The sequence below is a fragment of the Nicotiana tabacum genome, chromosome 13, assembly GCF_000715075.1.
Source record: "Nicotiana tabacum cultivar K326 chromosome 13, ASM71507v2, whole genome shotgun sequence".
Lineage (NCBI taxonomy): Eukaryota > Viridiplantae > Streptophyta > Magnoliopsida > Solanales > Solanaceae > Nicotiana > Nicotiana tabacum.
In genome coordinates this window covers 94,203,084-94,221,731 of record NC_134092.1, presented here as the reverse complement: position 1 = coordinate 94,221,731, position 18,648 = coordinate 94,203,084, and the positions used below count along the sequence as shown (strand labels likewise).

General features: G+C 38.3%; 1 protein-coding gene across 1 annotated transcript; it reads left to right on the top strand.

The window, feature by feature from the left end:
* Window positions 1–15,245: 15,245 nt before the first annotated feature.
* On the top strand, window positions 15,246–18,412 carry LOC142168236 (uncharacterized). The gene is made up of 4 exons (XM_075228895.1): window positions 15,246–15,785; window positions 15,976–16,146; window positions 16,586–16,965; window positions 18,019–18,412. The coding sequence occupies exons 1-4, from the start codon at window positions 15,246–15,248 to the stop codon at window positions 18,410–18,412; spliced, it is 1,485 nt and encodes a 494-aa protein (XP_075084996.1).
* Window positions 18,413–18,648: the final 236 nt, after the last annotated feature.

Genomic DNA, 18,648 nt, shown 5'->3' with positions numbered 1-18,648 from the left:
GTTGGGTTAGGTGCCATCACGACGGTTTGGATTTTGGGTCGTGACAAGTTGGTATTAGATCTCTAGGTTTATAGGTTCTACGAGTCATGAGAAATTGTCTAGTAGAGTCTTGCGGATCGGTATGATGACGTCCATACTTATCTTCGAGAGGATACATGTCATTTAGGATAAACTTCCTATCTTTTATTCCTTCACGTGCAACATTGATTCAGCTTGAAGTGTATTGCTTTGAATTCCTTCCAATCACTCGTATGCGTATGTGAGCACTCGGTATCAGCTGTGCATCGATGACTTATGATTTATATAGAGGAGGTGTGAGATGTGTTTTTCTGTGTTTTGATGGCGGGCTAGTCTGGAGGACTTGAGGTCGGGTTTTGACCGTTGCTTGCGCTCGGTGGTTCCAGTTATGTAAGCGTGTGCTTTTGGACTTATGTGTTCGATTGTGTCCCCAGGAGCGGGATTGATGGCTCAGTGAGTGGTTGGATGACTATATGATGATTATGTTATGACAGCGGGATGTGTTCAGATGATTTTTAATATGACAAGAAGATTTTTCTTGGGATGTGAAAGGACTATTGGATGCTTGATTTCTATGGATGTGTTATACGGTCTAGAGTTATGAGGGTTTTGAGGGATTCTTTCATGTTATTTCATTTGTGGAACGAAGTAAATTTTCATGTCTTGTTGACGAGTTCAGACTCATGAAGATTAAGTGATTGCGTAGTAGTTGTAGCTGTGAAAGGGTATAGAGAGATGTCAGTTTGAGGCTAAGCAGGTGTGTTGTCACCTACGGGGTAATCTACGGATGTGTGATCTTTATGATATTTTATGGAGGGTTTCTTTTCTACCAGTGGGTTATATGTGTTGCGATTTGAGTTCGGATTGGTTGAAAAAGTTGACCAGACTATCACGAGTATGACTGCGAGCTAAGCAGATGATTTGAGGTATTTTATGGGTTGTATTGCAGGAGTTTGTGAAGGATCTAGTTGAATCTTACTGCGAGATTATGGCAGCAATATACATGGGTATTGCGAATTATTGGATGTTTTATTCAATGGCTTTGAGCCAAGTGGGGGAGTCTACCATCGGTGTTTGATTTGATTTCATAGTTAAGTATTGTATTGGTTTCGGTCTGAGGCATATTGGTGGGTCAGTTATGACTTGTAGAGGTAGGTTCTGAGAATAACTTGAGTAAGGAATTTCTGGATGCATGATGTATTACACCTTATGGTATATGGGAGTCTTGGAAATGGTCTAGGGTTGATGTTCGTGATGGATGTAATGTACCAAGAAAAAAAGGATTCACTCGATTGCTTAGAGATGTGGATTACTTCTTTGGGTATTGTTGTACTATTGGGGAACAAGTCGTTCAGGTCGTTTGGGCGGCGCAATTGAGAGTTGAGCAGAGTGGATGACTCTCGAGAAGGTTCTAATGGATTCAGGATTAATATGTAGCAATTGAGAATTTTTCAGATTTGTATATAGCTAGAATTTGAGATTTACATTGGATGGTGTCGAGACTCGCGGTATTTCTATATTATTATGGATTCTACCTTTTAGTATTAAGAAGGTGAACGAAACAACTTTAGATTCACAGAAGGTCTCTTCAGAGTGGGTGTCTCGGTTGTGGTACTTTTGGGGTGCTTAAGAGGGAATACATCGACATATGGGCCTTAGGGCAGAGTGGTTTTATTCTAGGATCTCTCGTGTTAAGCTTTGGGTAAGGATCGTGGTGTTTTGGCAAGGAGAAGTGTCAACTTGAGGGTAATTCGGAAGGAACTTAGAGAAATAGGACAGCTTGGTAGTAGGTTGGGATCATCACGGTAATGGATATATCCATTGCATATTTGTAATGTTTAAAGTTGAAACATCATACAATGTGACCAAACTTATCCCAAATGAAGCCCGAACCTGTCCCTTCAACTTTTGCATTCTCGTCATTGGCTAGCACCTTAGTAGAATCATCGGAGCCTTTAGCCAACTCAAGGTTCTTAATGAAAACAACAGAAGGGGATGTTTCCTGCATTTGCATAATTAGTTCTGTTACTACATTTCAAACTGATAATATGAGGAATTAATAAACATGATAATACAAAGACGATGTTTTGATCGATTCTTTGGGTACTTATATTGTAGTGAGTTTTATAGGTGTTTTGTGACAATACTCTTGGGTTTGGCAACCTGCATGACTTGGTGGAGTTGGAGAGATTCAGTTCTGATAGCTTGGTTATGTGCGAATGGGTTTCGAAGAGTTCTCTATGGTCTCTACCACGGTTTGAGATGGATATTTCCTACCAGCGTGAGGAGCATGTTGCGTATTGTGATTTTCTCCTGGATGGGATCAAATGGAAGGTTTCTGAATGATTGGGTATGCATCTTGCTGGTAACTCAGAGTTGATTATGAGATTCTCGTGCTTTTCATATGATGGCATGATTGATGTTGTATGTTGTGCGGGATTGCGATTTGCATGTGCAAGGTTATGGTTCAGTTGGACGGGAAGGTCATGAATTCTTAGACAACATGGATGGTTTCAGATGACTAGATGAATTTTATTACTACTTGGTATTGCCTGAGAAGGGTGCGCATTTCAGAAAGCACACTGTGTTTTGACTTACAGATGCTTCATTGGTATTGCGGTACTTGCCTGGTTGATCGACTGTTGATGTTCAGATTTTATTATGTGGCACGGTAGAACTATGGAAGAATTTCCCATGGGATGATTTTGTATGGGAGATATGCTATCCATTCGAGTGGTGGAGTTGGGATCGGCTATGATGATTCGTGTGTTCTATGGATTTGGAGACTGGGAGTCCTCAGAAGCAAATTCTTTCATGGTTGTGGACTGTGAAGATGTGGCCAAGGTTAGCCAATTGGTAGTATGGTTAGGTCATTATGGACTTTTGGAGGGCCATTTATCCATTTGGGGATGACCGGAGGCCATTAGTAGGCCTAATGAGGATGTGTGTTCTACATCGGGTCGGATTTACTGACTTAGAAGTATTAGTGTTGAGGGGTAAGTTATTCGATTATAGTTGAGCTTGTTTGTGTTCTGATATGTGCTTTGTGTTACTCTTCTATGCTACGAGGGGTGGTGATTCGTTGGTTATATGCACACATGATGCGGTTCTGTTTGGGCCTTGCAGCGGAATTTGAGTGAGATGATTATTGGGGTGTTGAATGGTTGATTGTGCCTTGGTTATGTTCTTTCCGGGATGTTGTATATTGTGTTATTGGCTTCTCCATGGTTATGGTCATGCACTTCGTGTACTTGAAGTCGAATTGCGTGTAGTTGTTAATTTTGAGCATCGTGGCTTGAGGTATTTCATATGTACCGGTGTTTGGATGGGTCATACATTGCAGCGGGGCTATGTTGGGATATGATCCTTTGTGTTAGATTCGTGTGTCTTGGTCCTACTATGTGTGATGGGTTCATAGCATTGCGTTGTGGTGGTACTTGTTGAGCTTGCGGGACGGTTCTCTCATTCAAGTCATTTTCCGTGATTGAGTACATTTGAATTGTTGCCTATTGGTGCACGGATTTCACGGTTTGTGGCTTTAGGTTGTATTGGTATGGAATGCCAATAAAATGGTTGTGTTTGAGGAGATGAGGTCATTGGACCTAGAATGGGTACCATCGGATTTGATTAGAGGATGTATGGAGGAATAATATCAAAAGTCGGCTTAGGATTTTGCTTTGGTTCTTGATGGACGAGAGAGGGCTCCATGACTTGTTGATCTGATGAGTGGTTATGAGTTTTTATATGTTTCTTTCATCATCGGCAGTGTACGAAGGTTTTGAATGAGGTTTTACTCGATATGAGGTTATTACCGGTATTGGATTAGTTTTGAGCAGCTACTGTGATCGAGAATTATTACTATGAGTATGTGAGTTGTGTTGTATATCATATGATTACGTATTGGGTTATGGTTATGGCTTGATTCGGCTAGTTCAGACTTATACAGTGTGTAGATGCAAGATTCGGGTCTTGTGAGGAAATCCGGATGTTGAAAATTGGGTTCTAAGGCTTATGAGCTAAGGTTAAATTAAGGGTCTTCAGTTATGTTGTGTTGTCAGACTTATATGGGTTGGGGTGATGTGCGATCACCCCCGGGTATATGCATGGTAAGGTTACACGGCGATTTGATTGCTTTGGAACGGCTCTAGGCACGTTCGAGGACGAACGTATGTTTAAGTGGGGGAGAATGTAACGACCCGACCGGTTGTTTTGAGCATTTTCACTTCGTTCAGCTATTTGAAGTCTTGAGTAGCTTCATATGATGTATTATGACCTGTGTGAAAAGTCGATTTTGGATTTCAGGTTAATCGGAATTGATTTGGGAGAAAGATTCTTAACAAGGAAGCTTTAAGTTGGAAGAGTTGACCAAGTTTTACTTGTATATTTGAACTCGGATCAGAGTTTTGATGGTTCTATTAGGTCCGAATGGTGAGTTTAGACTTGGGCATCTGCCTGGATTTGCATTTGGATATTTCTAGAAAGTTTCGGCATTATTTGACGAAAGTTAAAAATTTGAAGGTTTGGAATGTTTATAAGCTTGACCGGGAGTTGACTTTGATGATATCGGGTTCGAATTGTGGTTTCGAGTACTGTAATAGCTTCGTTAAGTCATTTGGGACTTGTGTGCAAAATTTGAGTTCATTCCGAGTTGATTTGATAAGGTTCGGTACGAGCTTTGGAAGTTGAAAGATTCAAAGTTTATTAAGTTCGATTTGAGGTGTAATTTGTGATTTTGATGTAGTTATGCTTGATTTGAGGCCTCAAAATAGTTCGTGTTATGTTATGGGACTTGTTGGTATGTTCGGACGGGGTCTCGAGGGGCTCGAGTGAGTTTCAGATAGGGTTGGGTTGTGTTGCGCTCGTTTTTTATGTTTTGACGTCGTTTCTTCAAACATAAATGGTATCACATTAAGCAAATGAGCTCCAATTTCTGTTTTGATTATAGAATTAGATCCGTATCATAATTTTGGAACCATAGTAACCGGAATCATCAAGTTTCGACATCGTATGAGGAATATATGGCCATTTTACTAATAATTGGATTGTCAGATTTGTTTCAGGTTAATTACGCAATTGCCACTGAATTCGTATTTAAAAATCTGCACTATTTCCAAATATTGAAACCAACATATCTCCTTCATTATAAGGTCAAATGGAGTGATTCAAAAGTCTAACTAGACTGAAAGTTCACAAGGAATCCATTAGAGTGATCAAAAGCAAGTTTTGGGATCATTGGAATGAGAAAGAAGGCAGAACAGTTGGGCAAAAATATATAATATCGAGGGTTTGTTCATTTCATTATTTTTTGAATTGAGGAGCTCGGGTTTGGGCGATTTAGGAGGCGATTTTCACCACATGGATTGGGGTAAGTATTCTCTAATCGGTTTTGGTTATATTTCATGAATCTAGTTTCGGTTTTTTGAGTATCATTTATAGTTCTTGCTTTTTTATCTCGCCGAGGTTAGTTGGGATACTTATTGAGTACATGAGGTCGGTTGTACTCATACTACACTTCTGCACCTTGCGTGCAAATCTTGGTGTTGATGCTATTGTGTATGGCGACGACTGGTATTGAAGATGTACCTGCGTCCCAGTTATGGACGGTTTATTTCATTTCTGTTCTGTAAAATCTAAGTATTAGTGGCTCATGACTTATACTACCAGTCCTTGGAGAGTTGTATAAAATTCAGTTATCCAATATTTGACTCATATCATTATTATTATATTGTATTTTTTTGTTAATTGGATTACCTAGCGGGTTGGGTTAGATGCCATCTCGACGGTTTGGATTTTGGGTTGTGACAGTTTATATGATTTTTGAAGTGAAATATGCTCATTACGTGTTTCTTGTGTGTAAGAGTAAGTTTTGATGATAATTGACCAAAAGATGAAAATTTGTTGCAAAAAAGAAGGCTCATCTAATCTCGTGCATGACACAAAAACAGACGTGTAAAAGGAAACAATTTAGTGCACAAAATAGTAAAGTGAAACGAAGGCGCAGATCACTTCGCGAAATGGAAAATTTCAAAGGCTGGGAGCACGTATATAGGCGCGCAACGCGTGAGGGTGGATGCGGACTCCAGCAGTCCTAGCCGAGATTGAATTGGTTAATTCCGCTCCATACTATCACGATCCAAAATCCCACCTTAAAAATCGTTATGGCACCTAGTCACTAGGACTAGGTTAGTCTAACACATGCTGAGTTTTTAACATCTATAAACAACTTAACTATTAAATTTATATGATAAATGACATAATAAAGTTGAAACTGATCAATAGACACATATTCCCAAAATCGGTAGTACAGAGTCATAATCTCTACTGAGAGTAAACTAGGAATCTCAAATACAACACTGTTTTGGAATGAAAAGTAAACAATAGTAAAGGAAAAACATAGGAAGGTGACTCTGAGGCCTGCGAGTGGAATGACAGGTATACCTTGAAGTCTCCTCGGCAACTCAATAGCAGCTAACTAACGTCCGGCACACTCCAAGGTACCTTGATCTGCAAAAAATATGCAGAAGCATACTATGAGTACACCACAGTGGTATCCAATAAGTATCAAGACTAACCTCGGTGGAGTAGTGACGAGGTTCAAGTCAAGACACTCACTAGTCAAATAACCTGTGTATAATATCAAAACTAAACCGGCAATAGAAAGAATAACAGAAGCAATAACTGTAATATCATTAGATTAAGCGATAACCATTTAAAACAAGTAAAGGTCTCGTTCCGATCCGTTATATTACCAACAACTCAACATAATATGAGATAAAAACTCCATGTAGATGAATTTACCTTGGCAACCAAATCATCAAGTAAAGACAGAGACACTGATTAGCACAGTGGAAACATCATAACAAAGCACGTAGATATGCATGACACACACAAAGAAGTCAAACCACCACACGAATATCATCAATAATACGCCCCCAGGACATCACATATCATCCCCACATAGTCTCTATTGTCTCGCCGCATGTGCAACAATAAAGTAAATGCCCACCTTGTTTCACCACACACGCATTAATAATTATTCCACCTTGTCTCACCACATACACAAACCTATTTATATATATATATATATATATATATATATATATATATATATATATTTATTTATTTATTTATTTATTTCGCCGTGTGCTCGACCCCACCTAGTCGTGATGACACCTAACCCAACCTGCTAGGTACGCCCAATAACAGTCAATATAATTCTAATGAAATAAAGTGGTCAACAAATGATATAACTGAATTTCATACAATATCCTAAAGACTGTGCTCGACCCCACCTAGTCGTGATGACACCTAACCCAACCTGCTAGGTACGCCCAATAACAGTCAATATAATTCTAATGAAATAAAGTGGTCAACAAATGATATAACTGAATTTCATACAATATCCTAAAGACTGGTAGTACAAGTCACGAGCGACTACGAATAAGATTACAATTTCAGTTTGAGAACAATACATCATTTGTTCGAAATTTACATAAACAAAAATATAAATCCTAAACTATGTGAAGCAGTAATGATTGAAAATAGAAATCACGGTCATTTGTCTCAATATCACAACCTATCATTTTCTTAAAGCAATAACCAGCAAACAAAAATAGTAAATCCATGAACTTCATAGTATGAGAAATTTATTCAAGAAATCAACTCAAATGGCACGGCAACACCCTTCGTGCATTTATCTCATCCTCACCAGATATGTGTATGTATGACAAATTGATTGGTACGGCAACACCTTTCGTACATTTATCTATCCTCGTCGAGCATATGTATAACATTACCAACCAGATAAAAGAAATGCCAATAATAGTAACTACGAAGTAGAGAGTACATAGATAGCAGCAATAAATAAATCGGAAGCATATGAAAAACAATAACAGACGAGATATGAGGCACAAAAGTAGTGACATCAAGTAAGGTAGAAGAACATAGATTTCAACAGCTAATGAGGTAGAATGTTTAGGTGAAATCACAACAAACGAAAAAGGCATAAATGTACATATAACAAACAAAAAGGTAGACATGAACATAACAATAAGTAACAAATAAATGAACATATAGAATAATTGCAAATAAGGAAAAAGGCAAAGATGTGACAACCACAAGCATCATAGAAAATATAGGTGCACCAGTAATAACTCAAGATAAAGTCATAAACGTATACACAAGGAAATTATATCACAATATAATGCATGTCTCTTATCCTCACCTGCACAGAACACCCTTCGTGCCATGAAAAAAAGATAATATAAAAATAATAGCACGACATCATCCTTCGTGCCTTTACTCTCGTCCTCACATGATAATATAAATGCAATGGCACGACATCACCCTTCATGTTTCTACTCTCGTTCTCACATGATAATGTAAATCACCCTTTGTACTTTACACTCTTCCTCACATGATAATGTATAAGCAATGGCACTGCATCACCCTTCGTGTTTTACACTCTTCCTCACTTGATAAAGTGTATGCAATGGAATGGCATCACCCTTCGTGCTTTACACTCTTCCTCGCCAAGCATATGTATATCACTAATAAATCAACAACCAGCAAGGCAGGAAGCACGGATAACATCAAGAAGAGTGGTTAAGCAAAATACACCACACGAACGAGAATCATAAATCTTACACAATTAAACAAATCAATAAACTTCAAGAACCCCATTACTCAAGTGTATTAACAAATCTCTAAAGCGATCTTCAACTAAAGTATGGAATCCAAAACCTCAAGAATAACAGTCGTAGCAATGTATTTGTGATTGGATATAGTGATGACCGAATTTAGCACATCAACGGTTTTACAAAAAGTCCATCAATTTTAATGAAGTTATAATAAGCTGAATCATGGTTTCTAGCATTGGATTTCATATTCATATTATTATTGAAGTTAAGTAAAATATGAGGCAAGAATTCACATAATCCAACAAGGCACAAAGAATCGTATAATCTACTCCGAGTATGAATAACCCTGTCACATACATATACAATCGTCACCACGCATATGCATCACCCCTACACGTAGCAAACAATATCAATTAGTAGGAAAACTTTTTCCAACATAGTTAGGCAAGACACTTACCTCAAACAAGCTAAATCAATAATCTAAGAAGCCATCCCTTTGTGAAGCAACCTCTGGACGGATTGAATCTAGCCAAAATAACTTACTATCAAAAATAAAAGCCATAGAAAATGATTCCAAATAATAAAGTTTCGATCTTTAACTAAAATAAAAAAAGTCAACCAAAAAGGTCAATCGCGGGCCCGCACTCCAGAACTCGACAAAATTCATAAATTCCAAATACTCATTCCGATACTAGTCCAACCATACTAATTTCATCCAATTCCGACCTCAAATCGTCATTTAAATAATCAATTTATATTTTAGAAAAGCTTTTACTAAAATTCCCAATTTCTTCAATTTGATTCATCAAACAACCGCTAAATTCAAGGTTGTAATCATAAATTATAAATAAATTCGAGTAAAAAATACTTACTCAATTCAAATTGTGAAAATTTCCTCTAAAATCGCCTAAATTTGAGCTCCAAAACCTTGTGAGAAAAAGTGATTAAATTTCGGAACAAGTAAAAATAAATATAGCAGTTGTTCCAGCTTGAATGAGATCTTATATGATACCTAAACTCACATTTGATAAGCCTAACATAATCCTTGAGATATTACATCCAATATAGCCTCTTGAATCACCCAATTTGGCCTTAAAATTAGGGAAATTATGATATTTTGAAGTTTAAAGGAAGTCTGAAAATTTTAGGAACATAAATGACATTTTCGTAATTATTTACACCAAAAAAAAAATCAGCAATAAGAAAATCTTTGCTTTAGCAGCCAAAACTTATTCAGAACCTCCTGAACACAAACCATATATGTATTTCTATCATAAAATATGCTAGAACCCGTCCGTGCACTCAAAACACCGAAAATAGGTCATCTTGACCTGATATTGACCATGGTCAAACTCCATATCCTTAAGTAGTTTCTCAATCAATGATCCAAAACACACCCCGAGCCCCTTGGGACCCCATTCAATCATACCAACACACAAAAATACATTATCAAAACTTATCCAAATACTCAAAACACCCACGGAAATATCACAACAAACAATCGAGGCTCATATCGAATAAAATTTCTCTTAAGTTGTTAAATCTTTATTCTTTAAAAAAGTGTCCGAATCACACTTAAACACTTCAGATTATTTCCAAACCTTGCACACAAGATCAATTCAACTATATAGACCTATCCAAAGTCTTGGAATACCAAGTGGAGTCCAATAACATCAAAATCGATGTTGGTCAAACTTATGAACTCTTAAGTTCTTCAAATTGCTAACTTTTGATAAATAGTGTAGAATCCTTTTAGAAGCATCCAAAATCAAATTCGAACATACTTACAAGTCCAAAATCATCATACAAACCTATCGAAACCATAAAAACTTGATTCCGAGTCCGTTTATCCAAAAGTCAAACCTAGGTCAACTTTTCCAACTTAAAGCTTCCAAATCGAGAGTCTTTCTTCCAAATCAATCCCGAACCACCAGAAAACTAAAATCGACCATACAAGTAATACATCATATAAAGCTACTCAAAGTCTCAAATCACCAAACGAAATACTAAATCTCAAAACGACCGATCGGGTCTTTACACGCCACATGTGCAATATCAATAATAACAATAGCACGACAAAAACCTCGTACACCCCAACAATCCATTCAACAAGTCCATGTGTGCCAAAATCACAACAACACAACATACCAACAATTGTCATCAAGACATCAACTCACAAATCTGCCAACACAGTGCAGAAGACAATTAATAAAGGAAACCTAAGGGGTGTTCAATATATAACATGAATTTAACTAACCCAAATAACAATAATTTTACAAACGCCCAACTTGGCCAATTAAGAAAATAAAGCCTTAAAATATGATTTCTAACATGGAATATGAACTCAAGTAATTATCCACAATAGGAAACATGTAGTGTAGAGATCTCACAATCAAAACAAGGCAATAAGGGCAACCTCGGGTTATATCCGGTCATAACCAATACATATACGCCCGTGTACAAACTAGTCACCTTATGTACATGTCATTCACATATTAAAAACAATGCAAATAAACCAAATCCTACAAGAATGTTCCCCCACACAAGGTTAGGCAAGATACTTACCTTAAAAGTCCTCAATCAATAATCTTAAAATATTTTTCCTCTAAAATCACTTCCACTCGACTCAAATCAAACCAAAATTGATTTAATAATATCAAATAATGCAAAAGAAACCAATTTCAATTAATAAAATTAAGATCTTTACACAATTCTCCAGAAGTCAACAAAAGTAAACCCAAGGCCCGCCCGGTCAAAACCCGAGTCAAAAGGTAGATCTTAACTACCCATAGCCCCACGAGCCCAAATATGTATTTGTTTTTCAAATTCGAGTCCAATTAGACTCTCAAATCTCAAATTTTTATTTTTTAAAACATAGACAACAATTCCAAAAATTTCTCTTCAAATCTCATAATTTATACGTTAAATCTCATAAATAATCATGTTATATAATACAAAATGGATCAAATCACTTATCCAATAATTTGGTATAAAATTCTCCCCTCAAAATCGCCTCCTACCGAGTCTAGGGCTCAAAACTGTGATAAATAAAGTTAAGTCCCGAAATACCAAGCTATAAACAAGCTGCAGATGTCGTATTTGCGATCTTCGCAAAAGTTGAAAAGCCTCCACAAAAGCGTACCTTGAACAGCCCTGAACACATCGCAAAAGAGACAAAAACATTGCAAATGCGAACTCTGGCCTTTCACAAAGTGGCCAGTTGGTCGCAAAACGACCTGCCCCCAGCCCAGGCCTCTTTTGCATTTGTGAGGCTGGCTTCGCAAATGCGAAACCTGCCATCCCACTAACCCCTTCACAAATGCGGCCTTTATTTATTATGTGCCATAGAAATGCGACACTTTTGATACTAATTACATAGACTTTAACTCATCTTTTAAAGCATTATAAGTCATTTCTTATGTAGCTTTGATGTTTTACAGGAAACCAGACTTGAAGAACCAGGAAAATGAAAAAGCTGACAAAAACCCATGAAAAGGCAGAAATGCGGCAAGTCTGCGACCGCAAAAGTGATGTGCAGACTGCAGACCCAACGCAGAGCTAAACAGGCCATCCCAGTATCTGGGAGTCAAATCTGCAGTTCATTTTGCGATCACACAACTCTTATGCGGACCGCATAGTTATCACACAAATGCAAAAGGGTTTCCAATGAAGATGATTTGCAGTACACTATGAGGACGCGAAACTTATATACGGAACGCATAACTGTGAAGGAAGATGTGCGGACCGTGAATGCTTTTTATGGCCCATTTTGCCGTCGCAGACTTTATCTACATAGTCATTTTTGTCACTTTTTGTCCACGATTTTTGGGCCATTATAAATAGAATGACTAGGGGTTTTTTGGACCATCTTGTCTGAAAAAGAGGCTACACTTAGAGCATTGAATATACCATTATTTTGGGAGCTTTTGAGAGAGAATCCAAGACTTTTTCCTCTTTGTAAGCTTTATGACTTTATTTATTTCTTTGTTCTTGTATTCTAGTATGAGTAGCTAACTATAAATACTAAGTTTGTGGACTCTAAGTGGGTGTAATGTTAATGGGATCTTTGCTTCTTGTCTTCTAGCGAAGATGTCTGTGTTTACTATTGAATTTATATATATAATGGTTGATTGATTTCTATTCATTTCTCATGCTCATTTATGGTTGATGGTTACAAATATTGACTAGTGCCATTTTACTCTATATTTAGTTGGAAAAGTGGGTTAGGGTTTGGTAGAATAGAATAGCAAGAACTCAAGTCTTTAAACCTTATTTAATAGAATCGCTTAGGGATTGGTTGTTCTTAATTGTAACTCTTTTATATTTGGAAAAATCATAAAGAGGAAATACTACCTAACTATTGGAAAGTATTGGGTAATCATCTAGGAACTATTTTCATATCAAAAGATCTTCCATTAGAAATATATCATATTAACACCGATAGCATTACATTCCATTGATGGGGACACAACCTTGGTTTCTTAATCAAATTAATCAAATACTCTTAACAAAATAGCTTTTCTTGACAATTCACAATTATAAAACTCGTATTAACCTAACGGAGTAGAATTACGGCTTAAGTTAAGTTTCACACTACTCAAGTAACCTTTTCACACCTATTCCTTATGAGATTCGACCTCAGCCTTGTTGGGTTATTATATTTGACATCTACCGCCTTACACCATTTATATAGGTGTAATTTGAGCGTATCAAATTTTGGCGTCGTTATTAGAGAATACGATTTTGAAATTACTAACTAGTGTGTACTTTACATCTTCTTCTATTCTATCACATTTTTCTTGCTTTGCTTGGTGTCATTAGGTAAACATGGGCGAGACGGAAGAAGAGAATGTGTTTGCGGATATAGATGAGTATATTGAGGATACAAATTCCATTGTCCTTCCTAGAGTTGATGCTACTACTTTCAAGGTGGAACATAGTCTATTTCTAATGCTAAAGGCGGAGGGGTTCTTCCGAAATTTCACCGACGATGATCCGACACAGGGAGGTTGAGGGTGTTCAAATACCTTTTAACCAGGGAGGCAAGATAGTGGATCCAAAATCTACCTCCTAATTCCATCCACACTTGGGCCGAACTTGTCCGAGCTTTCCTAGCAAAATGGTTTCCACAAAGCAAGAAGTCCGAGCTTCGAGATAAAATTTTCTTCTTCAAACAATTACCAGGAGAGCATCTACATGAGGCACGGGCTAGATTCAAGCTATATTTGGTGAGGTCACCGAATCATGGTTTTTCGGATACTATTTTGTTGGAGAAGTTTTACATGGGCTTGGATCCTATGAATCAATCCATAGCAAAATATGCGGTGGATGGATCGTTTATGGATAAAACATTTGCAAGGGTCACACAAATCCTCGACAAGATGGCCGAACATAACCAAGCTTGGCACTCGAAAGACATCACGAGTGGAATTAAATATGGTACTCCTTCCTTGACAAACATGATTAAGGAGAACCAAGAAAGAGATCAAGCAATTGTCAGGCTTGCTACCAATGTCAACGTGTTGACATAAATGTTTACAGAAAGCCAAACAAAAAAGGTGAATGTTGTGGAAGATGTGCAACCAATGTCGAATGAGGAATACGAAGAAGCAAATTATGTCAACAATTCACAAGGAGGATATCAAATACAACACTGCCAAGGTTCAGGACAACAACACCAACAGAGATCTTACCTGCAAGGGCAAGGCAACCAACAATGGAAAAACGACCGAGGTAGTTCAAATCAAGGAAATTGGAGTAACAATAAGAACAATTTTTCAAATCGGAGTTCAAACCCCTATGTTCCACCAAAGGGGAAATATTCTAACTCTCCACATTGGAAGGAGTGTTCTTCAAGTGAGTCCAAGTTGGAAAACAAGCTTGAAAGAATATTGCAAAATCAAGAGAGATCTGACACTTTAATGAAAAATATGACCGAGCTTGTGGGTTCTCACACCGCATCTATTCAAAAGATGGAGATATAAATGAGGGATTTCTCAAAAAAACAAAATCCGAAGCAAAAAGGCACGCTCCCAAGTGATACAATTGCAACCCCAAAAGGTGGTGGGAGTGGCCCAACCTATAATTGTATGGCCATTACAACTCGAAGTGGGAAACTACTTCAAGGTGAGAATGAACAAGTGGTCGAAGTGGAAGATTCTGAACAAGAAGTCGAGGCGTAAGTTGAGGTGCCAAATGTTGTTGAGGTTGAAAGACTCCGGAAGAAGGTGAAAGCTATAGAAGTGAACCATGAAGAGGTTACGAAAAAGGTAATAGAGGCACCAAAACCTATAGCACCAATTCCTATACCTCCCCCTCCTTTCCCTCAAAGACCAGCTAGAAGGGTAGATGATAGCAAACTGGAGAAGTTCTATGATATCCTAAAGCAATTATAGGTGAATATTCTATTTGTGGAAGCATTTCAAGAGATGTCGGGTTTTGCTAAATATTTGAAGGACTTGATCACTAAAAAAACCCACCAAGAATGAAGTGGTGAATGTCACCCACCGGGTTAGTTCCATCATTGCAACAACCGTGGTCCAAAAGATATAGGACCCGGGAGCTTTCACCATTCCATGCATAATTGGAATGCGTGACTTTGCACGAGCCCTTTGTGATATTGGGGATAGCATCAAATTAATGCCCCTTGCTATTTACAAGAAAGTGGGATTGGGAATGCCTAGGCCTTCAAGTATGAGGTTGCAAATGGCCGACCGTTCAATAAAGCGACCGGTGGGAATAGTTAATGATGTTCTTGTGAAAGTGGGGAAGTTTCTCTTCCCCGCCAACTTTGTGATTCTCGATTGTGCTGTTGATGAAGAGATCCCTATCATCTTGGAGAGACCGAGCCTTGCTACCGGGATAGCACTCATGGACTCAGAACGAAATGATAGTAAGTTCCGGGTTAACGACGAAAAAGTTACCTTTCAAGAAGATAAGGGTATGAAATTGCCACATGCATACGGGAGTATCTCAGTCATTGATTTTGTCGATGTGGTAGAGGATGCCGTCAAGGTGAAGATGGAAGAGGAATGCCTTGGTGAGGCATTGACGGCTATTTTGGTAAATTTTGATGGTGAGGACATGGAAGGATATGTGGAATTAGTGAATGCGTTGGAAGGGCTTGGGGTACTACACTTATGCACTAAAGAAGCTTTATCTTGACTAAGAGAATAGAGTCACTCCTCTCGCTAAGACTTCAATTGTCGAGCCACCATAACTTGAGCTTAAGCCACTTCCACCGCACTTAAGGTATAAATTTCTTGGCTCTAATGAAACTCTACCCGTAATTGTTTCTTCTTTGTTTAATGATGTGCAGGTTGAATACTTATTGGATACCTTGAGGGAGCAGAGACAAGACATTGGTTGGACTATAACGGATATCAGTGAGATTCCTGCTGGAATTTGTGAACACAAGATACAACTGGAGGAAGAGACAAAACCTAGCGTGGAGCATCAAAGGAGGTTAAATCCTTCCATACAAAAGGTGGTGAGAAAAGAAATCAAAAAATGGTTGGATGTCGGGGTTATCTACCCCATTGTCGATAGTCCTTAGGTGAGTCCAATGCAATGTGTGCCAAATTAAGGAGGCATGGTCGTGATTCAAAATGACAAAAATTAACTCATTCCAATGAGGATGGTGACCGGGTGGAGAGTTTTCATGGACTACCAGAAGCTCAATAGTACTACTTGCAAAGACCATTTTCCTATGCCTTTTATTGATCAAATGCTTGATCGGCTAGCGTGTAGGTCATTTTATTGCTTATTGGATGGTTACTCCGGCTATAACCAAATCAACATAGACTTAAAGGACCAAGAGAATATGACATTCAGATGTCTGTATGGGACTTTTGCTTTTAGCCGGATGCCATTTGGGCTATGCAATGCCCCGGCTACATTTCAATGAATGCATGATGTCAATATTCTAGGACATGGTGGAGGATTTCTTAGAGGTATTCATGAATGACTTCTCTTTAGTTGGTGATTCCTTTGAGCATTGCCTTGACAATCTTAGGCAAGTGCTCAAAAGATGTGAGGAGACAAACCTTGTGCTCAATTGGAAAAAATGTCACTTCATGGTGGATGAGGGTATTGTTCTTAGCCACAAAATCTCCAAACAAGGCATTAAGGTTGATCAGGCAAAGATCGAGATAATTTCCAAGCTTCCTCATCCCATTTCGGTCAACGGTGTTTGGAGCTTTTTGGGGCATGCCGGTTTTTATCGGCGATTTATCAAGGACTTCTTAAAAATTGCAATTCCCACGAGCAAGATCCTTGAAAATGATGCTAAATTTGAATTCGATGAGAAGTGCCTCAAAGCTTTTGAGGAATTGAAAGAAAGGCTCACCACGACACCTATTATTGTCACACCCGATTGGTCTCTTTCATTTGAACTCATGTATGACGCCAGTGTGTGGCTATTGGAGTAGTGCTTGGTCAACGGCATAACAAGATTCTTCATCCTGTCTACTACGCAAGCAAGATACTCAATGGCGCACAAATGAATTACACTATAACTGAGCAAGAACTGCTTGCCATTGTCTATGCTTTTAAAATATTCTGAGCCTAATTGTTGGGATCCAAAATGATAGTCTACACCGATCATGCTGCTCTCCGCTACCTTATGATGAAGAAGGATGCTAAACCAAGATTAATTAGGTGGGTTCTTTTGTTACCATAGTTTGACTTTGAAGTCAAAGATCAGAAAAGAACAGAGAATCAAGTTGCGGATCACTTATCTAGGCTTGAAAAGGCAGGGAGACCAAAATAAGATCTTGAAATTAATGATGCATTCCAAGATAAACACCTATTGTCAATATCTAGAACCTCAACTCCTTGGTATATCGGCATCGCTAACTTCTTGGTTAGTGACCTTATCCTCGAAGGATTGGAAGCTTATCAAAAGAAAAAGTTCTTGCGGGATTGTAGGCAATACTATTGGGAGGAACCATTTTTGTTCTAGATTTGCGCCGACAACATCATTCCGTGTTGTATTCCGGAAGATGAGGTGACTCAAATTCTCAAAGAATGTCATGACTCCCAGTTGGGGGTCGCCACGGTGGAAATTGTACTGTGGCAAAAGTGCTTGAATGTGGCTATTATTGGCCATCGATCTACCAAGATGCAAATCAAATGGTCAAGGCATGTGATCAATGTCAAAGACAAGGGTCAATTTCTAGAAGGCATGAGAAGCCTATTAATTTTGTGATGGAGGTCGAGATCTTTGATGTGTGGGGGATATATTTCATGGGTTCGATTATGTCTCCAAATGGGTCGAGGAAATTGCCTTGCCAAACAATGAGGCAAGGAGTGTAACCGCCTTCTTGATAAAGAACATATTTACTTGGTTTGGAACCCCAAGGGCCATCCTTAGTGATGGTGGTTCTCATTTTTGCAATAAAGCTTTTGCCGGGTTGCTCGAGAAATATGGAGTTAAGCACAAGGTGGCCACTCCTTATCATGCTCGGTCAAGCGGTCAAGTTGAAGTCTCCAACCAGAAGATCAAAAACATTCTAGCAAAAACTGTTAATGCAAAAAGAACCGACTGGTCAAAGACGCTAGATGATGTATTGTGGGCTTATCGAACAATATTTAAGACACCCATTGGAACCTCACCTTACCGGTTGGTTTTTAGTAAGGCTTGTCACTTGCAAGTGGAGTTTGAACACAAATCCATGTGGGCGTTGAAAAAGTTAAAACTTGACTGGGCTGAAGCTGCTAATCTAAGGATGACACAACTCAATAAGATGAAATAGTTCCATTTCTATGCCTATGAGAATGCAACCATGTATAAAGAAAGAATGAAGTTTATTCATGACAAGAAGATTTTGAAGCTGGAATTCAAATCCAGTGACTTAGTCTTACTCTTCAACTCAAGATTGAAGTTTGTTCCGGGCAAAATCAAATCCAAATGGTCTGGCCTATTCAAAGTTGTGAGTGTGTCTTCCTATGGCACTATTGAATTAGAATCCGAGGACGAGACTCAAACTTT